This window comes from Myotis lucifugus, unplaced genomic scaffold (assembly GCF_000147115.1).
Source record: "Myotis lucifugus unplaced genomic scaffold, Myoluc2.0 scaffold_292, whole genome shotgun sequence".
NCBI lineage: Eukaryota > Metazoa > Chordata > Mammalia > Chiroptera > Vespertilionidae > Myotis > Myotis lucifugus.
Window position 1 is genome coordinate 568,212 of NW_005871340.1, and position 12,481 is coordinate 580,692.

The 12,481-nt window shown below is 56.7% G+C and overlaps 1 protein-coding gene across 1 annotated transcript; it reads left to right on the forward strand.

Annotated features, from left to right (window-relative positions):
* On the forward strand, positions 1-4,530 carry PRF1 (perforin 1). Its single transcript, XM_006099951.3, has 3 exons — positions 1-34; positions 1,449-1,991; positions 2,893-4,530. The coding sequence occupies exons 2-3, from the start codon at positions 1,453-1,455 to the stop codon at positions 4,019-4,021; spliced, it is 1,668 nt and encodes a 555-aa protein (XP_006100013.1). The 5' UTR covers positions 1-34; positions 1,449-1,452; the 3' UTR covers positions 4,022-4,530.
* Positions 4,531-12,481: the final 7,951 nt, after the last annotated feature.

Genomic DNA, 12,481 nt, shown 5'->3' on the forward strand with positions numbered 1-12,481 from the left:
GTCTGTGTGGGAGCATCTCAGTGCAGGACTCCAGGTACGGAGGAAGCCGGCGCCAGGAGGCTGGGAGGCCGGGGTGGGGTCGGGGTGGGGTCGGGGAGCCTGGAGTGGGGCTGCTGGAGGAAGAGCCTGATGTGGCAGGAAATGCTGTGACTTGTAAGACAAGAGACTTGGGTCCCAGACTGGGCTGGTCACGGACCCCCTGGGCAGCCTCGCGCTGACGCGGGCCCGCGGTTTCCTCATCTATAACGTTAGGAGGTTGGAATACGTAGCTCTGAGACCCCTTCACATGGGGACAGCGAAAGCTTCTAAGAAAGCTGGAAACCAGCTTCCTGGGAGACAATAGGATGGGGGCCAAGAGGGAGCTGAGCTCCTTGGGTGGAGGGGATGAACTGCGCTGGCCTCCGGAATGGGACAACCCTCGGGCCTTTGGGAGACTCCCCTTGTTCTGTTACTACCCTGGGGGCTGCCGTGTTGCCTGGATCCCCACCATGCAGGTCACTGCTCTGGGCCAGGCACAGAGGGAATGCAGGGGAAGCCCTGCTCTCCACAGTCCCGTGACTCAGAGAGACTGCCCCCCAGCCCACACCCCCCACCCCCACCCGCAGGTGCTGGAGGGGAGCGGCCCCTCAGGAGTTCATCTACATAGAGGTAGAGAGAGAGAGTCCAGATCGTAAGCAGGCCCAGGTGAGACTCCAGGGCCACCTCCAAATGAGGAAGAGCCTCCTAGCTTATCGCTGTCCGATAGTGGGCAAACGGTAGCTCGTAGAACCCCACGGAGCGTGGTGGGGATGCACAAGCCTGAGTGTCAGGGAGCCTGGAGGGCAGACGGAACGGCCCCTCCCGCCCAGCATCTAAGGGCTTACGCCTACGGAGAGCTTTTATTCTAGAATGTAGGCTGATGTTCTTCCATGAGGCTCAGGGAGAGGGCCCCAAAGGGGAATGAGGAATAACACTGATGCACAACCTCATTTCTTTCCCATTTCCATGAAAGGCTTAGTGGGGAACAGAGAGAAGAGAGAGGCGGAATGGGGAACGCATGGCACTTCTCCAGAATCCAGTCTTATCCAGAGTCCCCAGGTCCCTTCCCAAATCTGCTACAGCTCCGCTCTGTCCCCTCCTGTGCACACAGAGCCCCTCCCCACCAGCAGCCACCGTGAGGACAGAGCCATCCATCTGGATCCCCAAAGGCCTTAAATGGTGGGAATCCTAGCAAGGGGCTCCTCTGGCTGTGGACCTGGGCAAGTCCCTTCTCCGCGCTAGGCCCATCTGTACCATGTGGTGACCGGGTTTGTAAAGGCCATTCCGGCTCTGACATTCGATGACTTGAGAGATGCCTCATCCCCTCCCCATTCTGTGTGCCCTGATCATCCGGCTGAGGGAGGGGCTCAGCCATTCTCCTTACCTCTGCCCCTAGCTTCCCGGAGTTCAGACAACCTCTGTCTCCACAGCTCCATGGCCACTCGTGTGCTCCTCTTGGGCATCCTGCTCCTGCTGCTGCCCACGCCTGCCCCTGCCCCCTGCTACACGGCTGCGAGATCCGAGTGCCAGAGTGTCCTCAAGGCGGTGCCTGGCTCAGAGCTGGCGGGAGAGGGCGTGGATGTGACCACTCTCAAGCGCTCAGGCTCCTTCCCGGTGGATACAGAGAGATTCCTACGGCCCGATGGCACCTGCACCCTCTGCCGCAACACCCTAAAAGGGGGTGCCCGCCAGCGCCTGCCCCTGGCGCTCACCCACTGGCGGGCCCCGGGCACAGGCTGCCAGCGCCATCTGGTCAGGGCCAAGGCCAGCTCCACAGAGACCGTGGCAAAGGATGCCGCTTCCAACATCCGCAATGACTGGCGGGGGGAGCTAAACATAAACCCCAAGCCCAGCACCAGTGCTCATGTGACCATGGCCGGCTCGCACTCCCAAGAGGCCAATTTTGCGGCTGAGAAAACCCACCAGGACCAGTACAGCTTCAGCACCGACACAATGGAGTGTCGCTTCTATAGGTGAGTGCTGGGGGTGATGACAGAGGGGGCTTGAAAAAGTTCTGGGGAATTCTGGGTGGTCTGGGAGCCCTGGCATGGCATCGTGGGGACTGAAGGCTGCTTCCACCAGGAGGAAGCCACAGCCCAGGTCCTCACACACCAGCTGGTCCAGCGCCCGGTGGCCCTGACCTGGAAGAGCCCAGGGAGGGGACAGTGGAGAGGGAGCAGGCAAGGCTGGGCTGAGAGCCCCACCAGAGTGCCTTCAGGCCTACGGAGTGCCCAACCCCTCTTTCCTGGGCATTGCCAGCCTTCTGCGGGCAGGAGACCTGGCTGGGTCCCTCCCATCACGAGCCTCCTTCATCCATTCAGACACTATTCATGCCCACTTTGCCACGCTCCATGCTGGGAATTAGGGCTACGGCGCTGAGCAAGAGCTGAGCACCAGCCCTCCGGGATGTAGGTCCCACACCTGAGAAACGCATGATCTCAACGGGCAACCCCAAGTCCCGTGCCCTGATCCCTCACACTGGAAGGCCGCCTTTCCCCACAGTGAGTCAGGGCACCTCCTGCCTGCACGGCCAGGGTCGTCAGCAGCCCAGGCAGATGGGGCCCAAACCACGGGACAGACAAGGACCACAGGACTAGGGTCCAAAGCTAGAGGAATACCCTCCCTGCAGTATCATCACTTGTATCATTAGAAAATAAAAAGGAAAGAAAAACTTTATTTTGAAAAGGAAAAGTGAAAATGCCTCGACAAAGTAGCAAGGCCATTGAGGAGGCATAGACAGAGTGGGTTTCCTGGGTCCGGGTCCCAGTTCTGCCATTTATATGTGACCCTGGGCATCTGAGGGAGTTACGGAATCCAGGACAGACTACCCACGGCTGGGCCCACCTGATGTCTTTCCTTCCCCCCCCCCCCCAGTTTTCACCTGGTGCACTCTCCGCCACTCCACCCCGAGTTCAAGAGGGCCGTCAGGGACCTGCCCCCCCACTTCAATGCCTCCACCGAGCCCGACTACAGAAAGCTCATCTCCAACTACGGCACCCACTTCATCAAGTCCATGGAGCTGGGCGGCAAGATCTTTGCCCTCACAGCCCTGCGCACCTGTGAGCTGGCCCTGGGAGGGCTCACGGCCGACGAGGTGGGGGACTGCCTGGCCGTGGAGGCCGAGGTCAGCATAGGCAGCTGCGCCAGCTCCTCATCGGAATTCAAGGCCTGTGAGGAGAAGAAGAAGCAGCACAAGATGACAGCCTCCTTCCACGAGGCCTACCAGGAACGCTATTCCAAAGTGGTAGGCGGCCACCACTCCGCCATGCCTGACCTGCTGTTCGGGAAACACGCTGCGCCCGAGCAGTTCTTAGCCTGGGCGAACTCCCTGGTGGACAGACCCGGCCTGGTGGACTACAACCTGGAGCCGCTGCACATGCTTCTGAAGAAGCCGGACCCACGGCGGGAGGCGCTGAGGCAGGCTGTGAGCAAGTATGTGATGGACCGTGCACGCTGGAAGAACTGCAGCCGGCCCTGCCCCCCGGGCCAGCAGAAGAGCCCCCATGACCCCTGCCGGTGCTTGTGCCACGGCTCAGCGGTCACCAACCAGGACTGCTGTCCCCGGCAGAGGGGCCTGGCCCACTTAGAGGTGATGAACTTCAAGGCGACAGGTCTGTGGGGAGACACATTTACCTCCACAGACGCCTACCTGAAGGTCTTCTTTGGGGGCCAGGAGCTGAGGACGGGCACGGTGTGGAACGATAACAACCCCAAGTGGATGACACGGCTGGACTTCGGGGACGTGGTCCTGGTCTCAGGGGGGCCCCTGAGGGTGCAGGTCTGGGACCAGGACGATGGCTGGAACGATGATCTCCTTGGCACCTGTGACCAGACTCCGCAGTCCGGCCCACAGGAGGTGATGTGTAACCTGAATCACGGTCACCTGGAGTTCTCCTACCAGGCCACATGCTTGCCTCACCTGACAGGGGGATCTTGCCTGCAGTACGCCCCCCAGGGGCTTCTGGGAGAGCCTCCGGGAAACCGAAGCGGAGCAGTATGGTGACAACGGGGGCCTGGGAGGGCCTGCTTGCCCGGACTGAAGGGGTTCTCACAGAGGGAGCCAGGGCCTATCTGTCTTCATATCCCCATTAGACAGAGAGAAAATGGGCTTTCCCCCCACCACCACCTTTTTCTCAGTGAGGTGGCTGGATTTATAGGCAGCCCTGAGTCTCCCCGTCCAAACTGCCTTGACTCTCCAATATTCTGGAGCCCAGGAAAGGAGCTGCTGCTGGGCGCCATGGCCGCCAGTCGCTGCACAGGCCGCGCGGAGGCCGGGAGCTGGGCAGAGGGCCAGGAGGCCACTCCCACCAGGCTGCTTGGAGTCACCTAAGAGCTTCCCTTTCTAACATGGTGATTTTTTCATCATTTTAGATCTCACCCTTCTCTCCCAGCGGCTCGGTTTTCTGTCTTCTGTGCCCACCAAACTTTGCCTCTCCGACAGACCAGGGGCTCTCTTGCCCTGTCTCATTGTACACAACCTGCCAGAGAACTAATAAATGCAACGTGACGACACCTGTAACGGTGGTGGCTGTGACAGAGGAGGGGATGGGGACAAACACAGCCCTGGAGGTAAACTGCTGCTCTAGCAGCCCTAACCACGGGACAGGTGGCTCACCCAGCGGCAGGCAAGGAATAGAGAAGAACTTGCTTCCCACTTTTGTTGGAAATGTGGGGACCCAACATATTTTACTTTCCTCATAACTCTCTGATTTGAGAAACAGCAGCATAAACTTGGTGACACATGGCAACGGACTCTCAGCTCCCAGCTGTGAGGCAATAGGGACTGGGGGTGGGGGGGTGGGGGGAGGGGGCTATGGTAAACTGAAGGGCACAGGTCTTATCTGGGGGTGGGGAGGCTGCAGCTCTGCACCAGCCAAACATTCGCAGGCAGGAATGTGAGCCCAGTGCTGCCAGGTCTTCTAGATCCTTAAAGTAACCAGAAATCCCAATTTGACTTCTAATTGCTGACAATTCGTTTCACCTTGTAAAAAACAACAACAACAACAACAAAAAAAAAAACTGATGTGGGAAAACATGGGACCAGCCAAAGAGAACAAGGCTGAGGGCCATCCCTGATCTGGAGCAATCGGTTTGGAAACTCTGGCTTCCTCAGGACCCGCTGCAGGCTGCACAGCTCTCCCCTGTCCCACAGTCTCAGAGGAGGGGCCCAGGGCTCCAAGCAGTGGTGTGGGAGGGCTACCTGGTCAGCATGCAGGGAACGCAGAGCCTTGAGGTCTGATATAAAATGAAATGGTCTGGGTTTCCTGTGCCTGGGACACTAGGAACAGGCCCGCAGGCTGTGCAGGGCCGTGGTCGGGGCTCAGAGCTGCCGGCACAGGCCTCCTGGTTATTCTCTGAAACCCCCTGTAAATTAAGCCCCTTGAGGCTTGTGTGGACCCCTAGGCTCAAAAGTCCCAAAGTGAGAGTGCGATAGTACGCCGAGCCTGAATCCTCAAGCGGGAAAGGCGGGACTGGTGAGCGCTACAAGCCGGTTTAAAACCACCATCCTTGCCAAAACCTGTTTGGCTCAGTGGATAGAGCGTCGGCCTGCGGACTGAAGGGTCCCGGGTTCGATTCCGGTCAAGGGCATGTACTTGGGTTGCGGCACATCCCAACTAGGAGATGTGCAGGAGGCAGCTAATCGATGTTTCTCTCTCATCGATGTTTCTAACTCTCTGTCTCTCTCCCTTCTTCTCTGTGGAAAGTCAATAAAATATATTTAAAAAAAAACAAAACACCATCCTTAACACGTTTCCGTTCACAGCCACACACACAAACAAGAGCAGGAGAGAAATCTTGAAACTTCACGCTGGCTGCTGCACTGCCTGAAAATAAACACGGTGGGGAAGCAGGGCCAGGGCAGGCTGAGGGAGCAGCTCCCATGAGCGGTGGGGGTCTTGGTCAAGTACCCACGTGGCTGGTGACCTCCAACAAGCCCCTCTGCTCCCTGGGCCTTGGTTTCCCCAAAAGGACGATCTTTGTTTTATTCCCTTCGCAGGGCACCATGAGCCTTTCTAGAAGGTCAGTGCTCTGAAAGGGCTCCTGAGCGGTTATCTGGTTAACCCTCCTGGTTTACCTGGAGGGAGAGTGAGGCCAGAAGGAGAAGGGAGTAACTGTGGGTACCGACGTCAGTGGCCAGGTGTCTTCGTGTCCTGGCACTCCGTCCAGCACAGCTTTGGAGAGGATGACAGGGCTCAGAGAGGCTGGCTGGTGGGGGAACGTCAGGAGAGGACCAAGGCAGGGGAGGGCCGGCAGAAGGAGATGAGGGAGAGCCTTGGGGAGGTGCAGGAGCCCCTTGTGGCTTTGAGAGTCCTCTCCAGTGTTCTTCGTTCCCCCACATCTGTCACCAAGGTCAGCCATCTCTGCATCCTGACATTGTCCCCTTCTGCCCATCACCACCGCTTCTCCAGCCCAGGCTACCACCATCCCTTCCTGTGGCCTCTTCACTGATCTCCAGGCTCCTGTCTGCCCTTCCTGCCTCACCACCCCATAGCCACAGAGGTGCCCACACACTGCCCGTGTCCCCTGGAGCCCCCCTCTAAGCCAGCCCCTGCATCCCTCTCTGAAGGCTCATACTGCAGCCCACTCTGTCTGCCCCATTGGAATACCACGGCTTTGGGAAGTGCCCATGCCCTGCCTGGCCCAGAACAGTGCTCAGTGGCCACGGAGGTGGTCTGTACGTACCCCAGCTCCCTCTCCTGAAGGGGAATAACTCTGAAGGAAGAGCCCGTGCTGGCTCCCAGAGTCCCCGGCAGGATTAAGCTCCAGTACCCACAGAGATGATTTGCTTGGCCACACACGCTCTCTTGGCTGACTCCCTTCCCTGTCTCAATTCCCCACTCCCCTACTGGTATTTCCTGGAATCACCTCCCACATAAACTACCCAGTCCCTGTCTCAGGGTCTGCCCCTGGGGAAACCAGCTAAGCAGCACATCTTACCACATCATTGCCTTGCTTAAAACCCTTCATTGGTTCCTTGTGGCCCTTGGGATGAAACTCAAACCTCCTAATGTGACACGCATGCCGACCCCACTCTCCACTCTGTTCTCCCCTCGCTAAGCCCCGCCTCCCTGAGCGTATGGGTTCCTCTGTGGGCCATGCGCTCCCTGGCCCTTCCTACATGCTGCCTCCTCTTTCTGGAACTTGTCTCCTCTGTCCTAAGTCCTCCTCAGCCTTCAGGCTTCAGCTTCAAATGTGGCTTCCTCCAGGAAGCCTTCTCTGACTGCCAGGTCTAGGTCACAGCCCCTGCTACTCTGCTCCTATAGTTCCCATTCTTTCCCAAGGGCCAAAGGCCACTTCTCTCTTATTCAATTAGTCTAGCACCTGGCATAAGTTTGATACTTGGGAAATATTGGGTGGATGATTAGAAGGGGAAAGAAAGAAAGAAAGAAAGAAAGAAAGAAAGAAAGAAAGAAAGAAAGAAAGAAAGGAAGGAAGGAAGGAAGGAAGGAAGGAAGGAAGGAAGGAAGGAAGGAAGGAAGGAAGAAAGAAAGAAAGAAAGAAAGAAAGAAAGAAAGAAAGAAAGAAAGAAAGAAAGAAAGAAAGAAAGAAAGAAAGTCACCAAGGAACCTAGCCTCTGCTCAAACTCTCCCAGAGTCAGAGAGCTCGGTGCCTCTGGAGGCAGCTGTTCTACATGTGGAGGAAATGAGCCATCGTGGTATACTGACTCCTTGTGACGTCCAGCCCTGGTCGTGGTGAGGGATTCCGTGTATATAAATCTCTGGCCCCACCTCAGACTTGGTTGGGCAGAAGAACCACTGGGCTGACTCCAGTGCAGGCTGCCACAGAGGGGACACACACTGCCCGGGTAGAGGTGGCGTGGGGCTGGGCCGGCCCTGCTCTCCATTACTGACCACAGAAATGAGAACCTCTCGCGGGGCTGAGGGAAGCCTCTTCGGTGTCACCCACCGACCTCTCGTTTCTCAGCTGGGCAGCTGTTTCTCTGGCCACAGCTGGTGCTCACTTGGCCTGAGAAGGTTGTGACCCAGCAGGGCCAGGCCCACCACCTTCACCTGCTCGTGGATGCTGCTCCCCCTCCCGCCCCTGCTGCCTGGTGAGGTCCTTTCCAGCCAAGACCTCCACGGCCCACGTGGCCACACACACCGGCCAGGGCAGACCGTCTGCCTGGTTTCCACTGCTCGGGGTGGGGCTAGGTCTGGTGCAGCTGAGACCAGGGGCACAGATGAGATTCTCACAGGTGGTTAGGGTTAATGTCACACAGAAAGGGATCCACCCCCCTCACAGACAGGACCCTCACGAGCAGCCAAAGACTGAATCCCAGCCCACAGATGACATGACCCCGGTCACACACGCACCCCACACTGGCCATAGAGAGCTTTATGTGAGCCTGGATTTTGATCGGAGGCTGAGCCCCAACACCATCCATTCTCTTAGCACATTGCAATCACATAAAACATCCCCTGCAGACCCCGGCTGTAAAACAAGGGCCTAGAACAGAGACTTCTGCACCGCTATCCCGCTCGGAGGGGCCAGGCCCTGATTCTATATGCATCTAATCCTGGCCCTTAGCAGCCGTGGCTGAATGGACCCACAGCGCCTGGCCTGTCTCCCTGAATCTGCTCAGCAGGCAGGCCCCGGGGTACCGCTGTCCTGATGCTTGAAGAAGCCCCGCTCCACTTGCCTTTCTCTTCTCAAAGGCCCGGATACACAGCCCTGGGGCCAGAACCAGCACAGCTGCTGTTTGGCAGGTATCAGCAGAATTTGTTTACTGTGGGGCTCCAAGTGCACATCTGGGCTCACAGTTAATCTCCACAGCAGCTGGTTCCTGGTTTCATCTTTAAAAGGCAGTGACATCAGTTCCCCGCAGGACAATGGCTTTTCCCCTGGGAGACCCAATTCCCTTCAGCACTCACCGGCCTGCAGGGAAGTGGCCTCCAGGCAGACGTCTGGGTCTCCCGTCCTCTCCACTCACCGGCAGCATCACCGTTCGCACGGGGACCTCCACCGAGGCCCTCCACCACCGGAGGTGGTCATTAAGGGAGGACATCGGTACCACCCAGGCCTCTCCCTCTCCGTGGTAACGTGGCACTTCGAGGGTTTTTATTTTGTAAAGCGTTTTCCCAAGTGGGACTCGTTGAGAGGGACCTCACTCCCTTGCCTGCCTCTTCACTTCCATTATTTCTCTCTCACGGACACCACAAATGAAATACTAAGAAATCAGCTCTCTTGCCCGGCGGTGATGCTCAGTGGTTGAGCATCGTCCTATGCACCAAGGGGTCCCCGGTTCGATTCCCAGTCGGGGCACATGCCCAGGTCGCAGGCTCCATCTCCTGTGGGGGGGGCATGCAGGAGGCAACCAATCGATGTTTCTATCTCTCTCTCTTCTCCCTCTCCCTTCCTCTCTCTCTAAAAATCAATAAAAACACTTTTACAAAAGAAGAAAAAAAGAAATAACATTTCTTGAGCGGTTAATGTAGTGTTTTAGGGACAGTACGTGTACCCGGTCATTTAATCCTCCTGAGCCTGCGCGCGGAGGGACTCGGGCCCGTCGTGGACCTGAGATGTACAGAAAGCTGAGCGCCTTCCCCTCCCCTTCGTCTGCACCTTCTCCACCAGACCGCGCTGACTCCTGAACGTGGGGACTGTACTGCACCCCGCCTCTCCTCCATCGTCCTCACCACCACCTTCAGCACAAGGCCTTCACCTGGCTGACAGGGACCCGTTTTAGGGGATGCTCTCAAGAGGCACAGCCTCCCCGTGCCACCCTGCCACTCACTTTTTGAAAACTTGATAAAATATACATAGCGCAGGATTTGCCATTGCACCCATTTGTAAGCGTGAGTCCATAAAGACACTCGCAGTGCTGTCAGTGTCACTCCTGTGTACTCCTCACACTTTCTCATCATCTCCAGCCGTTGAACAAGTACTGACACCCCCCCCACCAGCCTCTGCTGAGCTCTATTCTGCTTCTCATCCTACGGATTTGCCTATTACAGGCACCTCCTATAGGTGGAATCAGACAGTACAAGAGGGCGCAAAAGTAGGGTACAGTTATGCGTATGCTAAACACGGAGTTTATTCTTGTATTGCTGCTTATTCATTGCTGTATTGTTTTCCAGACAATTTAGAACAACTGTAAACCCACTTTTGCCCCACCCTGCATCTGTCTTCTGAGTCTGGTTTCACTCACTTAGCACAATGTTTCCAAGTCCATCCGTGTTGGAGCATGTGTCAGGCCTTCGTTCCTTTTCCGTGGGTGTGTAATATTCCATTGTATGGCTATATCATGTTGCCTGTCCGCTCACCTATTGATGGACACTTGGGTGGTTTCCACATGTGGGCTATTGTCAATAATGTTGCTAGGAAGGTGAGATTCACTCCAGGGGCTCTGCGGCCAGTGGGCCAACAGAGGGTGGGGAGCTTGAGGGGAAAGTAGGAGCAGAGTTCACAGAGCCGCACGGGGTGTGAGCACCGAGCTGGCACGCTGACCCTCCTCTCTGCCTCTCCAACACCTCAGCTGGCAGGTACGGCCCCCACAGGCAGGACAGGAGAGGGGCTTTCTCAAGGCCATGCAGACGGGCCCAGAAGGCCCTCCTTATCAAGGGCCCCACTCCCTTCCGTTCCCAGGGCCCTCCCTCCCTCTGGAAGCCCAGGCTGAGGGAGCAGCCGATGCTGGAGGCAGCTCAGGCCCCTTAAACAGAGAGCTGGGCAGAAGAGAAATAGAAAAGCCTGTGTTTAAGCTGGAGCCACAGTCTAAACATAAACATCTGTTTGTGATTTCAAAAGCAAAACTAAACCATGGTTTGCTGCACCAACTCACAGGGCAAATGAGATGGCGGGGATCCTGTAACTCTGTGAAGAACCCAGTCTGCTCGCAAGTCCTTCGGAAACCATTAAACCGTGCAGATGCGCTTGTTAAGCAAACCGTGCAAATTAGCTTATAAACCGTATGTGATTCTTATCTGCTGCTTTCAGCAGGTGCCGCAGGGACCCCAGCGGGGTGGTACAGTAGCTTATTCTTGGCCATCATCTGTAGTGCGTATGAAAATAATACTAGGGTTTTCCTTTAGAAGGTTCAATGACTTAGAAGTTCTGGTCATTTCTTCCCTAATTATGTCCCCCAAAAAGCATTTGTTTGTTTCTTGTCTTTGTTGCATCAACGACACTGGGCAAAAGAGCCCTGATTGGTACCATCTGGAGCGCACACACTTCCAAGGCCTTCCCAGACCAGATGTGTGCGGTGGGCCACACCCTCGCTTGCTAAGTGACCTTCCTTGCTAAGGCTTCCTGTGAGTCCCCAATTCCTCAAGTGTCGCCTAGATGCACTAACAGCTAAGTCAGGGGTTCGGATCACACGTGCGCCCAGGTGTGGGAGAGGATCTAATGTGGGAATGCCACCAACAGGAAGGCACAGCAGCATTGAAAAGGGGCCCTGCCCTAACCGGTTTGGCTCGGTGGATAGAGCGTCGGCCTGCGGACTGAAGGGTCCTGGGTTCGATTCTGGTCAAGGGCATGTACCTTGGTTGCAGGCACATCCCCAGTAGGGAGTGTGCAGGAGGCAGTTGATCAATGTTTCTCTCATCGATGTTTCTAACTCTTTATCCTTCTCCCTTCCTCTGTAAAAAATCAATAAAATATATTTTTTTAAAAGAAAAGGGGGGGACACCTGTCCTGCCTCTGATCCCAGACAGCTGGGGAGGCCTGCGCATGCTCCACGGTGTCCAGGGCGGGAGAGCATTATACACTCTACTTTACGAAGAAACTGAGGCTGGAGGAATGAAGCAATCCGTCAGGCGCATATTAATGCTCAGTAGTATCTGTTCATTCAAGAAACACCCACAGAGACGGTGCTGTGCGTGGAGCTGCGGGGACAGAACAACCCACCACAGCCTGCGCGCTGGCCTCCCACGCCCCCTCCCCACCAACGTCCTGCTGGGCCCGACCTTCCTCCTCACAACCCTCCCCTGGAAAATGTCTGTATGAAGCCACCATCCTGCTGTCCTCAGCCAGGGAGAGTGGACCCAGCGGAGAGAATGCCAGCCAGTGCACTGATGGGGATCCGCGGCAGGTGGGACAAGGGCCCATCAGAATGGACCAGCCGAGCGCAGAAGGGAGAGATGGAGAGACCCAGGCAACCTGAGGCAGTGGGTCATCTCGCATGGCCACCCAGGGCTTCCCTGCCACGGGAGGAGGAGGCAGCAGGCGGCTTTGACCACTCAGAGCCTGCATTCTTCAGATCCTCTCCCAAAACCCTTGGGAGACACTTAGCCCACCTGACAAAGACGGAACCTCCCCTCGTGAGACACATCAACACCCCTGTGTTCATCCCCACCTCGAAAGCCCATGAAACATCCTCCGGAACCTGCCCGGGTGGAAACCGCCACCCAGGGGTCCCCCAGAACCACACAGGGCCATACAGGAGGCGCCTTTCGGGGAGCCCTGTGCTTCCTGGTGATGGAAAGTCAGATACGGTCACCGGAATTGAGTTGACATTGGGGCAATG

What these genes read in the sequence shown, in the direction of transcription:
- PRF1 (XM_006099951.3), top strand. Translation starts at nt 1,453, where the DNA reads ATGGCCACTCGTGTGCTCCTCTTGGGCATCCTGCTCCTGCTGCTGCCC. An exon ending in ATGGAGTGTCGCTTCTATAG is followed by an intron (nt 1,992 to 2,892) that starts GTGAGTGCTGGG and finishes CCCCCCCCCCAG; the next exon opens with TTTTCACCTGGTGCACTCTC.